This window comes from Oncorhynchus keta, unplaced genomic scaffold (assembly GCF_023373465.1).
Source record: "Oncorhynchus keta strain PuntledgeMale-10-30-2019 unplaced genomic scaffold, Oket_V2 Un_contig_650_pilon_pilon, whole genome shotgun sequence".
Classification (NCBI taxonomy): domain Eukaryota; kingdom Metazoa; phylum Chordata; class Actinopteri; order Salmoniformes; family Salmonidae; genus Oncorhynchus; species Oncorhynchus keta.
Genome location: NW_026288903.1, coordinates 199,150 through 217,913, shown reverse-complemented (window position 1 = coordinate 217,913; position 18,764 = coordinate 199,150). Strand labels below are relative to the sequence as shown.

Genomic DNA, 18,764 nt, shown 5'->3' with positions numbered 1-18,764 from the left:
TAGTCAGTCAACAGACATCAGGGTGTATTCATTAGTCAGTCAACAGACATCAGGGTGTATTCATTAGTCAGTCAACAGACATCAGGGTGTATTCATTAGTCAGTCAACAGACATCAGGGTGTATTCATTAGTCAGTCAACAGACATCAGGGTGTATTCATTAGTCAGTCAACAGACATCAGGGTGTATTCATTAGTCAGTCAACAGACATCAGGGTGTATTCATTAGTCAGTCAACAGACATCAGGGTGTATTCATTAGTCAGTCAACAGACATCAGGGTGTATTCATTAGTCAGTCAACATTCATTAGAGTCAACAGACATCAGGGTGCATTCATTTGTCAGTCAACAGACATCAGGGACATGTATTCATTTGACATCAGTCATTAGTCAGACAGACATCAGGGTGCATTCATTAGTCAGTCAACAGACATCAGGGTGTATTCATTAGTCAGTCAACAGACATCAGGGTGCATTCATTAGTCAGTCAACAGACATCAGGGTGTATTCATTAGTCAGTCAACAGACATCAGGGTCAGTCATTCATTAGTCAGTCAACAGACATCAGGGTGTATTCATTAGTCAGTCAACAGACATCAGGGTGCATTCATTAGTCAGTCAACAGACATCAGACAGTCAACAGACAGAGATGTGTCAGATTAGTCATCAACAGACATCAGATGACATATTCATTAGTCAGTCAACAGACAGAGATGTATTCATTAGTCAGTCAACAGACATCAGGGTGTATTCATTAGTCAGTCAACAGACAGGGGTGTATTCATTAGTCAGTCAACAGACATCAGGGTGTATTCATTAGTCAGTCAACAGACAGAGGTGTATTCATTAGTCAGTCAACAGACATCAGGGTGTATTCATTAGTCAGTCAACAGACATCAGGGTGTATTCATTAGTCAGTCAACAGACATCAGGGTGTATTCATTAGTCAGTCAACAGACATCAGGGTGTATTCATTAGTCAGTCAACAGACATCAGGGTGTATTCATTAGTCAGTCAACAGACATCAGGGTGTATTCATTAGTCAGTCAACAGACATCAGGGTGTATTCATTAGTCAGTCAACAGACATCAGGGTGTATTCATTAGTCAGTCAACAGACAGAGATGTATTCATTAGTCAGTCAACAGACATCAGGGTGTATTCATTAGTCAGGTTCAACAGACATCAGGGTGTATTCATTAGTCAGTCAACAGACATCAGTGTATTCATTAGTCAGTCAACAGACATCAGGGTGTATTCATTAGTCAGTCAACAGACATCAGGGTGTATTCATTAGTCAGTCAACAGACATCAGGGTGTATTCATTAGTCAGTCAACAGACAGGGGTGCATTCATTAGTCAGTCAACAGACATCAGGGTGTATTCATTAGTCAGTCAACAGACAGGGGTGTATTCATTAGTCAGTCAACAGACATCAGGGTGTATTCATTAGTCAGTCAACAGACAGGGGTGTATTCATTAGTCAGTCAACAGACATCAGGGTGTATTCATTAGTCAGTCAACAGACATGGGTGTATTCATTTGTCAGTCAACAGACAGGGGTGCATTCATTTGTCAGTCAACAGACATTAGGGGTGCATTCATTAGTCAGTCAACAGACAGGGGTGCATTCATTTGTCAGTCAACAGACAGGGGTGCATTCATTTGTCGGTTTGCAACGTAGCAAAACGGTCTACAACGAAAACTGGAGTATCTATTTAACAAATTCAGATAGGTCACTCCCTGGTTTGTTCAGTTTGGTTGATAGTGAATACAGCCCAGCTTTCTCAAATGTTCCCACAGCTTTCAGTTTGGTTGATAGTGAATACAGCCCAGCTTTCTCAAATGTTCCCACAGCTTTCAGTTTGGTTGATAGTGAATACAGCCCAGCTTTCTCAAATGTTCCCACAGCTTTCAGTTTGGTTGATAGTGAATACAGCCCAGCTTTCTCAAATGTTCCCACAGCTTTCAGTCACAGCCAAATACATCAAGTTTGGCCATTGAGGTATTCTGTCCAAGATGTTCTGTGAGTACCCAGACTATGGCTCTGCTTTCCTCGACTCTCTCTCTCTCTCTCTCTCTCTCTCTCTCTCTCTCTCTCTCTCTCTCTCTCTCTCTCTCTCTCTCTCTCTCTCTCTCTCTCTCTCTCTCTCTCTCTCTCTCTCTCTCTCTCTCTCTCTCTCTCTCTCTCTCTCGTTACGTTGTTGCTGAGGAAACGTAACGTTACCTTGGCGATGCGTATCCCATTGATCCACTGGTGTAGGGTTCTGACATCATCACAACACAGGTACTTGATGTACTGGGATTTCTTCTGGATCTGAGGATGCTGAACAGACAGACAGTAGGACATGTTAATGATGAATGAGATACATAGATACAGAACATGTAACGACGACGCATCACAATGATAAACATGTTTGTCTTTAATCTCTCATGGGACAGATTCTGCTGACCAAATTATACAAGGTTTTAGTTCTGGGTTAACTGAGATCTGGGCACGGTTTCTCGATAGCGATGGAACTCAGGCTTACGAGTTTTTTTTTAACGATGGCACCTTTTCCTACAACGGACTAAAGATGTAACGTGCGTTTCCCCAAACAACACGCAGAGGGAATGGTCGCTAAGTGCGTTGTTGGAGCATGTGGCGATGCAGATCCCACCGAAAGAAAGGGAGCTCTGCTCTTGGATCAGAGCTCCATTAAAATATTTTGTTAACATTATAATTATTTCACACAACACTGACGACGGATCGGCTCCTAGAGATTATTATTATTATTATTATTATTATTATTATTATTATTACCACCGACGGCTGAAAATGTTATTCTAACGCAATAAACAATTCACAGATTTGGAACATCATGAAATATGTTGAGACAAATTACAGACAGTCTACAAGCCTGCAGCATACCACCCTGCATACCACCCTGCATACCACTGACATACCACCCTGCATACCACCCAGCATACCACCCTGCATACCACCCAGCATACCACCCTGCATACCACCCAGCATACCACCCAGCATACCACCCAGCATACCACCCTGCATACCACCCTGCATACCACCCTGCATACCACCCAGCATACCACCCAGCATACCACCCAGCATACCACCCTGCATACCACCCTGCATACCACTGACATACCACCCTGCATACCACCCTGCATACCACCCTGCATACCACTGACATACCACCCTGCATACCACCCAGCATACCACCCTGCATACCACCCAGCATACCACCCAGCATACCACCCTGCATACCACCCTGCATACCACTGACATACCACCCTGCATACCACTGACATACCACCCTGCATACCACCCAGCATACCACCCTGCATACCACTGACATACCACCCTGCATACCACTGACATACCACCCTGCATACCACTGACATACCACCCTGCATACCACCCAGCATAACACCCTGCATACCACCCTGCATACCACCCTGCATACCACCCAGCATACCATCCTGCATACCACCCTGCATACCACCCTGCATACCACCCTGCATACCACTGACATACCACCCTGCATACCACTGACATACCACCCTGCATACCACTGACATACCACCCTGCATACCACTGCTGGCTTGCTTCTGAAGCTAAGCAGGGTTGGTCCTGGTCAGCAGCATACCACCCTGCATACCACCCTGCATACCACTGACATACCACCCTGCATACCACTTACATACCACCCTGCATACCACCCAGCATACCACTGACATAACACCCTGCATACCACCCTGCATACCACCCAGCATACCACCCTGCATACCACCCAGCATACCACCCTGCATACCACCCTGCATACCACCCTGGATACCACCCTGCATACCACCCTGCGACTTGATTAGTGTAGTGTCAACAACGCAGCCACTGCCAGCTAGCCTACTTCAGCAGTACTGTATCATTTTAATCATTTTAGTCAATAAGATTCTTGCTACGTAAGCTTAACTTTCTGAACATTCGAGACGTGTAGTCCACTTGTCATTCCAATCTCCTTTGCATTAGCGTAGCCTCTTCTGTAGCCTGTCAACTATGTGTCTGTCTATCCCTGTTCTCTCCTCTCTGCACAGACCATACAAACGCTCCACACCGCGTGGCCGCGGCCACCCTAATCTGGTGGTCCCAGCGCGCACGACCCACGTGGAGTTCCAGGTCTCCGGTAGCCTCTGGAACTGCCGATCTGCGGCCAACAAGGCAGAGTTCATCTCAGCCTATGCCTCCCTCCAGTCCCTCGACTTCTTGGCACTGACGGAAACATGGATCACCACAGACAACACTGCTACTCCTACTGCTCTCTCTTCGTCCGCCCACGTGTTCTCGCACACCCCGAGAGCTTCTGGTCAGCGGGGTGGTGGCACCGGGATCCTCATCCCTCCCAAGTGGTCATTCTCTCTTTCTCCCCTTACACCATCTGTCTATCGCCTCCTTTGAATTCCATGCTGTCACAGTTACCAGCCCTTTCAAGCTTAACATCCTTATCATTTATCGCCCTCCAGGTCCCCTCGGAGAGTTCATCAATGAGCTTGATGCCTTGATAAGCTCCTTTCCTGAGGACGGCTCACCTCTCACAGTTCTGGGCGACTTTAACCTCCCCACGTCTACCTTTGACTCATTCCTCTCTGCCTCCTTCTTTCCACTCCTCTCCTCTTTTGACCTCACCCTCTCACCTTCCCCCCTACTCACAAGGCAGGCAATACGCTCGACCTCATCTTTACTAGATGCTGTTCTTCCACTAACCTCATTGCAACTCCCCTCCAAGTCTCCGACCACTACCTTGTATCCTTTTCCCTCTCGCTCTCATCCAACACTTCCCACACTGCCCCTACTCGGATGGTATCGCGCCGTCCCAACCTTCGCTCTCTCTCCCCCGCTACTCTCTCCTCTTCCATCCTATCATCTCTTCCCTCTGCTCAAACCTTCTCCAACCTATCTCCTGATTCTGCCTCCTCAACTCTCCTCTCCTCCCTTTCTGCATCCTTTGACTCTCTATGTCCCCTATCCTCCAGGCCGGCTCGGTCCTCCCCTCCCGCTCCGTGGCTCGACGACTCATTGCGAGCTCACAGAACAGGGCTCCGGGCAGCCGAGCGGAAATGGAGGAAAACTCGCCTCCCTGCGGACCTGGCATCCTTTCACTCCCTCCTCTCTACATTTTCCTCCTCTGTCTCTGCTGCTAAAGCCACTTTCTACCACTCTAAATTCCAAGCATCTGCCTCTAACCCTAGGAAGCTCTTTGCCACCTTCTCCTCCCTCCTGAATCCTCCTCCCCTCCCCCTCCTCCCTCTCTGCAGATGACTTCGTCAACCATCTTGAAAAGAAGGTCGACGACATCCGATCCTCGTTTGCTAAGTCAAACGACACCGCTGGTTCTGCTCACACTGCCCTACCCTTGTGACGGCCGGCCGCCCAACAACCTGCCCGCTTGACCCTATCCCCTCCTCTCTTCTCCAGACCATTTCCGGAGACCTTCTCCCTTACCTCACCTCGCTCATCAACTCATCCCTGACCGCTGGCTACGTCCCTTCCGTCTTCAAGAGAGCGAGAGTTGCACCCCTTCTGAAAAAACCTACACTCGATCCCTCCGATGTCAACAACTACAGACCAGTATCCCTTCTTTCTTTTCTCTCCAAAACTCTTGAACGTGCCGTCCTTGGCCAGCTCTCCCGCTATCTCTCTCAGAATGACCTTCTTGATCCAAATCAGTCAGGTTTCAAGACTAGTCATTCAACTGAGACTGCTCTTCTCTGTATCACGGAGGCGCTCCGCACTGCTAAAGCTAACTCTCTCTCCTCTGCTCTCATCCTTCTAGACCTATCGGCTGCCTTCGATACTGTGAACCATCAGATCCTCCTCTCCACCCTCTCCGAGTTGGGCATCTCCGGCGCGGCCCACGCTTGGATTGCGTCCTACCTGACAGGTCGCTCCTACCAGGTGGCGTGGCGAGAATCTGTCTCCTCACCACGCGCTCTCACCACTGGTGTCCCCCAGGGCTCTGTTCTAGGCCCTCTCCTATTCTCGCTATACACCAAGTCACTTGGCTCTGTCATAACCTCACATGGTCTCTCCTATCATTGCTATGCAGACGACACACAATTAATCTTCTCCTTTCCCCCTTCTGATGACCAGGTGGCGAATCGCATCTCTGCATGTCTGGCAGACATATCAGTGTGGATGACGGATCACCACCTCAAGCTGAACCTCGGCAAGACGGAGCTGCTCTTCCTCCCAGGGAAGGACTGCCCGTTCCATGATCTCGCCATCACGGTTGACAACTCCACTGTGTCCTCCTCCCAGAGCGCTAAGAACCTTGGCGTGATCCTGGACAACACCCTGTCGTTCTCAACTAACATCAAGGCGGTGGCCCGTTCCTGTAGGTTCATGCTCTACAACATCCGCAGAGTACGACCCTGCCTCACACAGGAAGCGGCGCAGGTCCTAATCCAGGCACTTGTCATCTCCCATCTGGATTACTGCAACTCGCTATTGGCTGGGCTCCCTGCCTGTGCCATTAAACCCCTACAACTCATCCAGAACGCCGCAGCCCGTCTGGTGTTCAACCTTCCCAAGTTCTCTCACGTCACCCCGCTCCTCCGCTCTCTCCACTGGCTTCCAGTTGAAGCTCGCATCCGCTACAAGACCATGGTGCTTGCCTACGGAGCTGTGAGGGGAACGGCACCTCAGTACCTCCAGGCTCTGATCAGGCCCTACACCCAAACAAGGGCACTGCGTTCATCCACCTCTGGCCTGCTCGCCTCCCTACCACTGAGGAAGTACAGTTCCCGCTCAGCCCAGTCAAAACTGTTCGCTGCTCTGGCCCCCAATGGTGGAACAAATTCCCTCACGACGCCAGGACAGCGGAGTCAATCACCACCTTCCGGAGACACCTGAAACCCCACCTCTTTAAGGAATACCTAGGATAGGATAAGTAATCCTTCTCACCCCCCTTTAAGATTTAGATGCACTATTGTAAAGTGACTGTTCTACTGGATGTCATAAGGTGAATGCACCAATTTGTAAGTCGCTCTGGATAAGAGCGTCTGCTAAATGACTTAAATGTTAAATGTCCTGGTCAGTCCCTGGATGGGAGACCAGATGCTGCTGGAAGTGGTGTTGGAGGGCCAGTAGGAGGCACTCTTTCCTCTGGTCTAAAGAAATATATCCCAGTGCAGTGATTGGGGACACTGCCCTGTGTAGGGTGGGATGATCTAAACAGGTGTCCTGACTCTCTGTGGTTGCTGAAAGAACCCATGCCACTTATCGTAAGAGTAGGGGTGTTAACCCCGGTTTCCTGGCTAAATTCTCAAACCATTACGGTCACCTAATCATTCCCAGCTTGGCTTATTTCTCTCCCCTATAACTATTCCCCAGGTTGTTGCTGTGAATGTCAACTTACCTGCCAATAGAACTGAATTATATTTGAATGAAGTCATCCCGGTTTTCTTTTGAAGCATGTTTTTACACCCCACTTGTTTGGGGCGGCAGGTAGCCTAGTGGTTAGAGTGTAGAGGCGGCAGGTAGCCTAGTGGTTAGAGTGTAGAGGAGGTAGGTAGCCTTGTGGTTAGAGTGTGGAGGAGGCAGGTAGCCTAGTGGTTAGAGTGTAGAGGCGGCAGGTAGCCTAGTGGTTAGAGTGTAGAGGTGGCAGGTAGCCTAGTGGTTAGAGTGTAGAGGTGGCAGGGTAGCCTAGTGGTTAGAGTGTATAGGAGGCATGTAGCCTAGTGGTTAGAGTGTGGAGGAGGCAGGTAGCCTAGTGGTTAGAGTGTAGAGGCGGCAGGTAGCCTAGTGGTTAGAGTGTAGAGGCGGCAGGTAGCCTAGTGGTTAGAGTGTAGAGGCGGCAGGTAGCCTAGTGGTTAGAGTGTAGAGGCGGCAGGTAGCCTAGTGGTTAGAGTGTAGAGGCGGCAGGTAACCTAGTGGTTAGAGTGTAGAGGCGGCAGGTAGACTAGTGGTTAGAGTGTAGAGGCGGCAGGTAGACTAGTGGTTAGAGTGTAGAGGCGGCAGGTAGCCTAGTGGTTAGAGTGTAGAGGCGGCAGGTAACCTAGTGGTTAGAGTGTAGAGGCGGCAGGTAGCCTAGTGGTTAGAGTGTAGAGGAGGCAGGTAGCCTAGTGGTTAGAGTGTAGAGGCGGCAGGTAGCCTAGTGGTTAGAGTGTAGAGGAGGCAGGTAGCCTAGTGGTTAGAGTGTAGAGGCAGCAGGGTAGCCTAGTGGTTAGAGTGTAGAGGAGGCAGGTAGCCTAGTGGTTAGAGTGTAGAGGAGGCAGGTAGACTAGTGGTTAGAGTGTAGAGGCGGCAGGTAGACTAGTGGTTAGAGTGTAGAGGCGGCAGGTAGCCTAGTGGTTAGAGTGTAGAGGCGGCAGGTAGCCTAGTGGTTAGAGTGTAGAGGCGGCAGGTAGCCTAGTGGTTAGAGTGTAGAGGCGGCAGGTAACCTAGTGGTTAGAGTGTAGAGGAGGCAGGTAGCCTAGTGGTTAGAGTGTAGAGGAGGCAGGTAGCCTAGTGGTTAGAGTGTAGAGGCAGCAGGGTAGCCTAGTGGTTAGAGTGTAGAGGAGGCAGGTAGCCTAGTGGTTAGAGTGTAGGGCGGCAGGTAGCCTAGTGGTTAGAGTGTAGAGGCGGCAGGTAACCTAGTGGTTAGAGTGTAGAGGCGGCAGGTAGCCTAGTGGTTAGAGTGTAGAGGCGGCAGGTAGCCTAGTGGTTAGAGTGTAGAGGGAGCAGGGTAGCCTAGTGGTTAGAGTGTAGAGGAGGCAGGTAGCCTAGTGGTTAGAGTGTAGAGGCGGCAGGTAGACTAGTGGTTAGAGTGTAGAGGCGGCAGGTAGACTAGTGGTTAGAGTGTAGAGGCGGCAGGTAGCCTAGTGGTTAGAGTGTAGAGGCGGCAGGTAGCCTAGTGGTTAGAGTGTGGAGGAGGTAGGTAGCCTAGTGGTTAGAGTGTGGAGGAGGCAGGTAGCCTAGTGGTTAGAGTGTGGAGGAGGTAGGTAGCCTAGTGTTTAGAGTGTAGAGGCGGCAGGTAGCCTAGTGGTTAGAGTGTGGAGGAGGCAGGTAGCCTAGTGGTTAGAGTGTAGAGGCGGCAGGTAGCCTAGTGGTTAGAGTGTGGAGGAGGTAGGTAGCCTAGTGGTTAGAGTGTAGAGGGGGCAGGTAGCCTAGTGGTTAGAGTGTGGAGGAGGCAGGTAGCCTAGTGGTTAGAGTGTAGAGTTGCGGCAGGTAGCCTAGTGGTTAGAGTGTAGAGGCGGCAGGTAGACTAGTGGTTAGAGTGTAGAGGCGGCAGGTAGACTAGTGGTTAGAGTGTAGAGGCGGCAGGTAGCTTAGTGGTTAGAGTGTCGAGGCGGCAGGTAACCTAGTGGTTAGAGTGTAGAGGCGGCAGGTAGCCTAGTGGTTAGAGTGTAGAGGAGGCAGGTAGCCTAGTGGTTAGAGTGTAGAGGGGGCAGGTAGCCTAGTGGTTAGAGTGTGGAGGAGGCAGGTAGCCTAGTGGTTAGAGTGTAGAGGGTGTTAGATTAGGAGCGTTTTCAAGAGCAACATTAATGACGGTGGTTTTAGGAAACAGCTCGGAGATTTAACGATGCACTATCGAAGGGCCGAGGATGGGTCATTTAATCATTTCATTGAGACAATGACTTATCAATGACCCAAGCCCTGCTCAGATAATCCCTACCATTGAGACAATGACTTATCAATGACCCAAGCCCTGCTCAGATAATCCCTACCATTGAGACAATGACTTCTCAATGACACAAGCCCTGCTCAGATAATCCCTACCATTGAGACAATGACTTATCAATGACCCAAGCCCTGCTCAGATAATCCCTACCATTGAGACAATGACTTCTCAATGACACAAGCCCTGCTCAGATAATCCCTACCATTGAGACAATGACTTATCAATGACACAAGCCCTGCTCAGATAATCCCTACCATTGAGACAATGATTTATCAATGACCCAAGCCCTGCTCAGATAATCCCTACGATTGAGACAATGATTTATCAATGACACAAGCCCTGCTCAGATAATCCCTACCATTGAGACAATGATTTATCAATGACCCAAGCCCTGCTCAGATAATCCCTACCATTGAGACAATGACTTATCAATGACCCAAGCCCTGCTCAGATAATCCCTACCATTGAGACAATGACTTATCAATGACCCAAGCCCTGCTCAGATAATCCCTACCATTGAGACAATGACTTATCAATGACCCAAGCCCTGCTCAGATAATCCCTACCATTGAGACAATGACTTATCAATGACCCAAGCCCTGCTCAGATAATCCCTACCATTGAGACAATGACTTATCAATGACCCAAGCCCTGCTCAGATAATCCCTACCATTGAGACAATGACTTATCAATGACACAAGCCCTGCTCAGATAATCCCTACCATTGAGACAATGACTTATCAATGACCCAAGCCCTGCTCAGATAATCCCTACCATTGAGACAATGACTTATCAATGACACAAGCCCTGCTCAGATAATCCCTACCATTGAGACAATGACTTATCAATGACCCAAGCCCTGCTCAGATAATCCCTACGATTGAGACAATGATTTATCAATGACACAAGCCCTGCTCAGATAATCCCTACCATTGAGACAATGACTTATCAATGACCCAAGCCCTGCTCAGATAATCCCTACCATTGAGACAATGACTTCTCAATGACACAAGCCCTGCTCAGATAATCCCTACCATTGAGACAATGACTTATCAATGACCCAAGCCCTGCTCAGATAATCCCTACCATTGAGACAATGACTTATCAATGACCCAAGCCCTGCTCAGATAATCCCTACCATTGAGACAATGACTTATCAATGACCCAAGCCCTGCTCAGATAATCCCTACCATTGAGACAATGACTTATCAATGACCCAAGCCCTGCTCAGATAATCCCTACCATTGAGACAATGACTTATCAATGACCCAAGCCCTGCTCAGATAATCCCTACCATTGAGACAATGACTTATCAATGACCCAAGCCCTGCTCAGATAATCCCTACCATTGAGACAATGATTTATCAATGACACAAGCCCTGCTCAGATAATCCCTACCATTGAGACAATGATTTATCAATGACACAAGCCCTGCTCAGATAATCCCTACCATTGAGACAATGATTTATCAATGACCCAAGCCCTGCTCAGATAATCCCTACCATTGAGACAATGATTTATCAATGACCCAAGCCCTGCTCAGATAATCCCTACCATTGAGACAATGACTTATCAATGACCCAAGCCCTGCTCAGATAATCCCTACCATTGAGACAATGATTTATCAATGACCCAAGCCCTGCTCAGATAATCCCTACCATTGAGACAATGATTTATCAAGCCCTGACCTTCAGATTTTGACAAAAGTACACATCCAGATAAAGAAATCTCTCTTAATAGGAGTTAAATATATTATTTAAATTGGCCCTATATATATAAATATATATATATATATATTATTTTTTTAATTAGAAAAGATTACCTAGGTTTGGACCTTCGTGCCCTGATGGATGAATTGGGCTAAAAGCCCAGAGATGACCCAAGCCCTGCTCAGTAGGTTTATACACTGTGCCACTAGATGGCAGTGTGACGCTGTATAAGGCTCCTCTGAAAGGCAGACAAGGTAGAGATCCAACCAGTTGACGATCTGTCATTCAGGGCAGGTGGGGCTCTGCCTGTTTTGCATGTTATTTTGGCATTAAAACGTGTCACATATCAGTTTGTAAATAATGTAAATCATTGAGTTAATAATAAAGCCGCATACAAACATCTTATTGGTCTCTTTTTTTGTTTTTTCTTGAGTAAGGCAGCTCCAAAATGCAGGTGTTTCAGTCTAGCTCAGTGCTTTCTGTGGTGGTGGGGCAGCTCCAAAACTCAGGTGTTTCAGTCTAGCTCAGTGCTTTCTGTGGTGGTGGGGCAGCTCCAAAACTCAGGTGTTTCAGTCTAGCTCAGTGCTTTCTGTGGTGGTGGGGCAGCTCCAAAACTCAGGTGTTTCAGTCTAGCTCAGTGCTTTCTGTGGTGGTGGGGCAGCTCCAAAACTCAGGTGTTTCAGTCTAGCTCAGTGCTTTCTGTGGTGGAGGGGCAGACAGCAGGTGATACAGGTGTTTCAGTCTAGCTCAGTGCTTTCTGTGGTGGCGGGGCAGCTCCAAAACTCAGGTGTTTCAGTCTAGCTCAGTGCTTTCTGTGGTGGAGGGGCAGCTCCAAAACTCAGGTGTTTCAGTCTAGCTCAGTGCTTTCTGTGGTGGTGGGGCAGCTCCAAAACTCAGGTGTTTCAGTCTAGCTCAGTGCTTTCTGTGGTGGTGGGGAAAGCCAGCAGAAAATACAGTGTGTTGCGCCGTGATTGGAAACCATATATCCTGATGCTGCATTTATTGTAGCTGGGGACTTAAACAAAGCTAATATGAGAACAAGGCAACCTAAATTCTATCAGCATATCGACTGTAGCACTCACTCAGGAAAAACACCAGACCACTGCTACTCTAACTTCCTTAAAGCCTACAAGGCCCTCCCTCGCCAGCCTTTCGGCAAATCTGACCACAACTCCATTTTGCTCCTCCCTTCCAATAGGCAGAACCTCAAACAGGAAGTACCCGTGCTAAGGACTATTCAACGCTGGTCTGACCAATCGGAATCCACGCTTCAAGATCGTTTTGATCACGTGGCCTGGATAAGTTCCGAGAATAATATCGACACTGATTCGGTGACTGAGTTTATTAGGAAGTGTTTAGGAGATGTTGTACCCACTGTGACGATTAAAACCTACCCAAACCACAAACCGTGGACAGATGGCGACATTTGAACAAAACTGAAAGCGTCAACCACTTAATTTAACCATGGAAAGAGGTCTGGGAATATGGCTGAATAGAAACAGTGTAGTTATTCCCTTCGCAAGGCAATCAAACAAGCAAAATGTCAGTATAGAGTCAAAGTGGATACACGAGATGTATGTGGCAGGGTCTACAGACAATCACAGACTACAATGAAAACCAGTCATGTCGCAGACACTGACGTCTTGCTTCCGGACAAACTAAACACCTTCTTCACCGTTTTGAGGATAACACAGTGCCACTGACATGGCCCGCTGCCAAGGACTGTGGGCTCTCTTTCTACGTGACGCGAGTAGGACAGTTACGCGTGTTAACCCTCGCAAGGCTGCCGGCCCAGACGGCATCCCCAGCCGCATCCTCAGACCAGCTGGCTGGTGTCTTTACAGGCATATTCCATCTCTCCCTGTCCCAGTCTACTGTCCCCACATGCTTCAAAATGGCCACCATTGTTTCTGTACCCAAGAAAGCAAAGGTAACTGAACTTAATGACTATCGCCCCGCAGCACTCACCTCTGTCATCATGAAGTGCTTTGAGAGACTAGTCAAGGATCATATCACCTCCACCTTACCTGCCACCCGTAGACCCACTTGCTAAAATTTGCTAAAACAAAATTTGCCCACGAAAGACCGCCGCGCACCTTCCTGTTCAAGTTAGAACAGCACAGCAAGGTGAGTCCAAAATGTCTTGTTTGCTGCTGTATAAATGATGTAATATGACAGGGAGATGTGTAGACTGTAGCGAAGAAAGCAATACTAGGCGTATGTTGTGTAGTAAGATGTTAGTAGCCCATGTGCCTCACCCTAATAATTAGTTTTTTTAAAAGGCAGTAAATGAGGCTGAATGAACTGCTTCGCTGCCAGACAAAGCTTCGTCTGTAGCAATGGTAAGGTGTTGGGACTCTGCTGATCATTTTATTTTTATTTTTTATTTTACCTTTATTTTTAACCAGGCAAGTCAGTTAAGAACAAATTCTTATTTTCAATGACGGCCTAGGAACAGTGGGTTAACTGCCTGTTCAGGGGCAGAACAACAGATTTGTACCTTGTCAGCTCGGGGATTTGAACTTACAACCTTTCGGTTACTACTCCAACGCTCTAACCACTAGGCTACCCTGCCGCCCCAGGTGTAGCAGTGGTAAGGTGTTGGGACTCTGCTGATAGCCAGGTGTAGCAGTGGTAAGGTGTTGGTACTCTGCTGATAGCCAGGTGTAACAGTGGTAAGGTGTTGGTACTCTGCTGATAGCCAGGTGTAGCAGTGGTAAGGTGTTGGTACTCTGCTGATAGCCAGGTGTATTAGTGGTCAGGTGTTGGTACTCTGCTGATAGACAGGTGTAGCAGTGGTAAGGTGTTGGTACTCTGCTGATAGCCAGGTGTAACAGTGGTAAGGTGTTGGTACTCTGCTGATAGCCAGGTGTAGCAGTGGTAAGGTGTTGGTACTCTGCTGATAGCCAGGTGTAGCAGTGGTAAGGTGTTGGTACTCTGCTGATAGCCAGGTGTAGCAGTGGTAAGGTGTTGGTACTCTGCTGATAGCCAGGTGTAGCAGTGGTAAGGTGTTGGTACTCTGCTGATAGCCAGGTGTAGCAGTGGTAAGGTGTTGGTACTCTGCTGATAGCCAGGTGTATTAGTGGTCAGGTGTTGGTACTCTGCTGATAGACAGGTGTATTAGTGGTAAGGTGTTGGTACTCTGCTGATAGCCAGGTGTAGCAGTGGTAAGGTGTTGGTACTCTGCTGATAGCCAGGTGTAGCAGTGGTAAGGTGTTGGGACTCTGCTGATATCCAGGTGTAGCAGTGGTAAGGTGTTGGTACTCTGCTGATAGCCAGGTGTAGCAGTGGTAAGGTGTTGGTACTCTGCTGATAGCCAGGTGTAGCAGTGGTAAGGTGTTGGTACTCTGCTGATAGCCAGGTGTAGCAGTGGTAAGGTGTTGGTACTCTGCTGATAGCCAGGTGTAACAGTGGTAAGGTGTTGGGACTCTGCTGATAACCAGGTGTAGCAGTGGTAAGGTGTTGGTACTCTGCTGATAGCCAGGTGTAGCAGTGGTAAGGTGTTGGGACTCTTCTGATAGCCAGGTGTAACAGTGGTAAGGTGTTGGGACTCTGCTGATAGCCAGGTGTAACAGTGGTAAGGTGTTGGGTCTCTGCTGATAGCCAGGTGTAGCAGTGGTAAGGTGTTGGGTCTCTGCTGATAGCCAGGTGTAGCAGTGGTAAGGTGTTGGTACTCTGCTGATAGCCAGGTGTAGCAGTGGTAAGGTGTTGGGACTCTGCTGATAGCCAGGTGTAGCAGTGGTTAAGGTGTTGGTACTCTGCTGATAGCCAGGTGTAGCAGTGGTAAGGTGTTGGTACTCTGCTGATAGCCAGGTGTAGCAGTGGTAAGGTGTTGGTACTCTGCTGATAGCCAGGTGTAGCAGTGGTAAGGTGTTGGGACTCTGCTGATAGCCAGGTGTAGCAGTGGTAAGGTGTTGGTACTCTGCTGATAGCCAGGTGTAGCAGTGGTAAGGTGTTGGTACTCTGCTGATAGCCAGGTGTAGCAGTGGTAAGGTGTTGGTACTCTGCTGATAGCCAGGTGTAGCAGTGGTAAGGTGTTGGTACTCTGCTGATAGCCAGGTGTAGCAGTGGTAAGGTGTTGGTACTCTGCTGATAGCCAGGTGTAGCAGTGGTAAGGTGTTGGTACTCTGCTGATAGCCAGGTGTAGCAGTGGTAAGGTGTTGGTACTCTGCTGATAGCCAGGTGTAACAGTGGTAAGGTGTTGGGACTCTGCTGATAGCCAGGTGTAACAGTGGTAAGGTGTTGGGTCTCTGCTGATAGCCAGGTGTAGCAGTGGTAAGGTGTTGGTACTCTGCTGATAGCCAGGTGTAGCAGTGGTAAGGTGTTGGGACTCTGCTGATAACCAGGTGTAACAGTGGTAAGGTGTTGGGACTCTGCTGATAACCAGGTGTAACAGTGGTAAGGTGTTGGGTCTCTGCTGATAGCCAGGTGTAGCAGTGGTAAGGTGTTGGTACTCTGCTGATAGCCAGGTGTAGCAGTGGTAAGGTGTTGGGACTCTGCTGATAACCAGGTGTAACAGTGGTAAGGTGTTGGGACTCTGCTGATAACCAGGTGTAACAGTGGTAAGGTGTTGGGTCTCTGCTGATAGCCAGGTGTAGCAGTGGTAAGGTGTTGGGACTCTGCTGATAGCCAGGTGTAGCAGTGGTAAGGTGTTGGGACTCTGCTGATAGCCAGGTGTAGCAGTGGTAAGGTGTTGGGACTCTGCTGATAGCCAGGTGTAGCAGTGGTAAGGTGTTGGTACTCTGCTGATAGCCAGGTGTAGCAGTGGTAAGGTGTTGGGTCTCTGCTGATAGCCAGGTGTAGCAGTGGTAAGGTGTTGGGACTCTGCTGATAACCAGGTGTAACAGTGGTAAGGTGTTGGGTCTCTGCTGATAGCCAGGTGTAGCAGTGGTAAGGTGTTGGGACTCTGCTGATAGCCAGGTGTAGCAGTGGTAAGGTGTTGGGACTCTGCTGATAGCCAGGTGTAGCAGTGGTAAGGTGTTGGTACTCTGCTGATAGCCAGGTGTAGCAGTGGTAAGGTGTTGGTACTCTGCTGATAGCCAGGTGTAGCAGTGGTAAGGTGTTGGGACTCTGCTGATAGCCAGGTGTAGCAGTGGTCAGGTGTTGGGACTGCTGTTGGTACTCTGCTGATAGCCAGGTGTATTTGTGGTCAGGTGTTGGGACTCTGCTGATAGCCAGGTGTATTAGTGGTCAGGTGTTGGGACTCTGCTGATAGCCAGGTGTATTAGTGGTCAGGTGTTGGGACTCTGCTGATAGCCAGGTGTAGCAGTGGTAAGGTGTTGGGACTCTGCTGATAGCCAGGTGTAGCAGTGGTAAGGTGTTGGTACTCTGCTGATAGCCAGGTGTAGCAGTGGTAAGGTGTTGGTACTCTGCTGATAGCCAGGTGTAGCAGTGGTAAGGTGTTGGTACTCTGCTGATAGCCAGGTGTAGCAGTGGTAAGGTGTTGGTACTCTGCTGATAACCAGGTGTAGCAGTGGTAAGGTGTTGGTACTCTGCTGACAGCCAGGTGTATTAGTGGTCAGGTGTTGGTAAGGTGTTGGGGACAGCTTTATGTCGGCCCGAACAGTTTGTGGGCACCGCTTGTCACCATTATAGTGCAAGTAATGTATTGTGTTGTGTTGTGTTGTGGCTTTGCTGGCTGTATTGTGTTGTGGCTTTGCTGGCTCTATTGTATTGTATTGTATTGTGTTGTGGCTTTGCTGGCTGTATTGTATTGTATTGTGTTGTGGCTTTGCTGGCTGTATTGTATTGTATTGTGTTGTGTTGTGGCTTTGCTGGCTGTATTGTAATGTATTGTATTGTGTTGTGTTGTGGCTTTGCTGGCTGTATTGTATTGTGTTGTGTTGTGGCTTTGCTGGCTGTATTGTATTGTATTGTATTGTATTGTATTGTATTGTGTTGTGTTGTGTTGTGGCTTTGCTGGCTGTATTGTATTGTATTGTGTTGTGGCTTTGCTGGCTGTATTGTATTGTATTGTGTTGTGGCTTTGCTGGCTGTATTGTATTGTATTGTGTTGTGGCTTTGCTGGCTGTATTGTAATGTATTGTGTTGTGGCTTTGCTGGCTGTATTGTATTGTATTGTGTTGTGGCTTTGCTGGCTGTATTGTATTGTATTGTGTTGTGGCTTTGCTGGCTGTATTGTATTGTATTGTGTTGTGGCTTTGCTGGCTGTATTGTATTGTATTGTGTTGTGGCTTTGCTGGCTGTATTGTAATGTATTGTGTTGTGGCTTTGCTGGCTGCATTGTGTTGTGGCTTTGCTGGCTGTATTGTGTTGTGTTGTATTGTGTTGTGGCTTTGCTGGCTGTGTTGTATTGTGTTGTGTTGTGGCTTTGCTGGCTGTATTGTGTTGTGTTGTGGCTTTGCTGGCTGTATTGTATTGTGTTGTGTTGTGGCTTTGCTGGCTGTATTGTGTTGTGGCTTTGCTGGCTGTATTGTGTTGTGTTGTATTGTGTTGTGGCTTTGCTGGCTGTGTTGTATTGTGTTGTGTTGTGGCTTTGCTGGCTGTATTGTATTGTGTTGTGTTGTGGCTTTGCTGGCTGTATTGTGTTGTGGCTTTGCTGGCTGTATTGTATTGTGTTGTGTTGTGGCTTTGCTGGCTGCATTGTGTTGTGTTGTGGCTTTGCTGGCTGTATTGTGTTGTATTGTATTGTGTTGTGGCTTTGCTGGCTGTATTGTGTTGTGTTGTGGCTTTGCTGGCTGTATTGTGTTGTATTGTATTGTATTGTATTGTATTGTATTGTGTTGTGGCTTTGCTGGCTGTATTTTATTGTGTTGTGTTGTGGCTTTGCTGGCTGTATTGTATTGTATTGTGTTGTGGCTTTGCTGGCTGTATTGTATTGTATTGTGTTGTGTTGTGCCTTTGCTGGCTGTATTGTATTGTGTTGTGTTGTGGCTTTGCTGGCTGTATTGTATTGTGTTGTGTTGTGGCTTTGCTGGCTGTATTGTATTGTATTGTATTGTGTTGTGTTGTGGCTTTGCTGGCTGTATTGTATTGTATTGTGGCTTTGCTGGCTGTATTGTGTTGTGTTGTATTGTATTGTGTTGTGTTGTGGCTTTGCTGGCTGCATTGTATTGTATTGTATTGTATTGTGTTGTGTTGTGTTGTGTTGTGGCTTTGCTGGCTGTATTGTATTGTATTGTATTGTATTGTGTTGTGTTGTGGCTTTGCTGGCTGTATTGTATTGTATTGTATTGTGTTGTGTTGTGGCTTTGCTGGCTGTATTGTGTTGTGTTGTATTGTATTGTGTTGTGTTGTGGCTTTGCTGGCTGTATTGTGTTGTGTTGTGTTGTGGCTTTGCTGGCTGTATTGTATTGTATTGTATTGTGTTGTGTTGTGTTGTGGCTTTGCTGGCTGTATTGTATTGTATTGTATTGTATTGTGTTGTGTTGTGTTGTGGCTT

At 48.0% G+C, this 18,764-nt stretch overlaps 1 protein-coding gene across 1 annotated transcript in view; it reads right to left on the bottom strand.

Annotated features, from left to right (window-relative positions):
- Positions 1-18,764, bottom strand: part of LOC118380362 (ras-associated and pleckstrin homology domains-containing protein 1-like) — a 218,551-nt gene that overhangs the window by 19,558 nt on the left and 180,229 nt on the right. Inside the window, 1 exon segment of the mRNA XM_052511230.1 lies at positions 2,225-2,323. Within this exon segment, the coding sequence (XP_052367190.1) occupies positions 2,225-2,323 (99 nt within the window).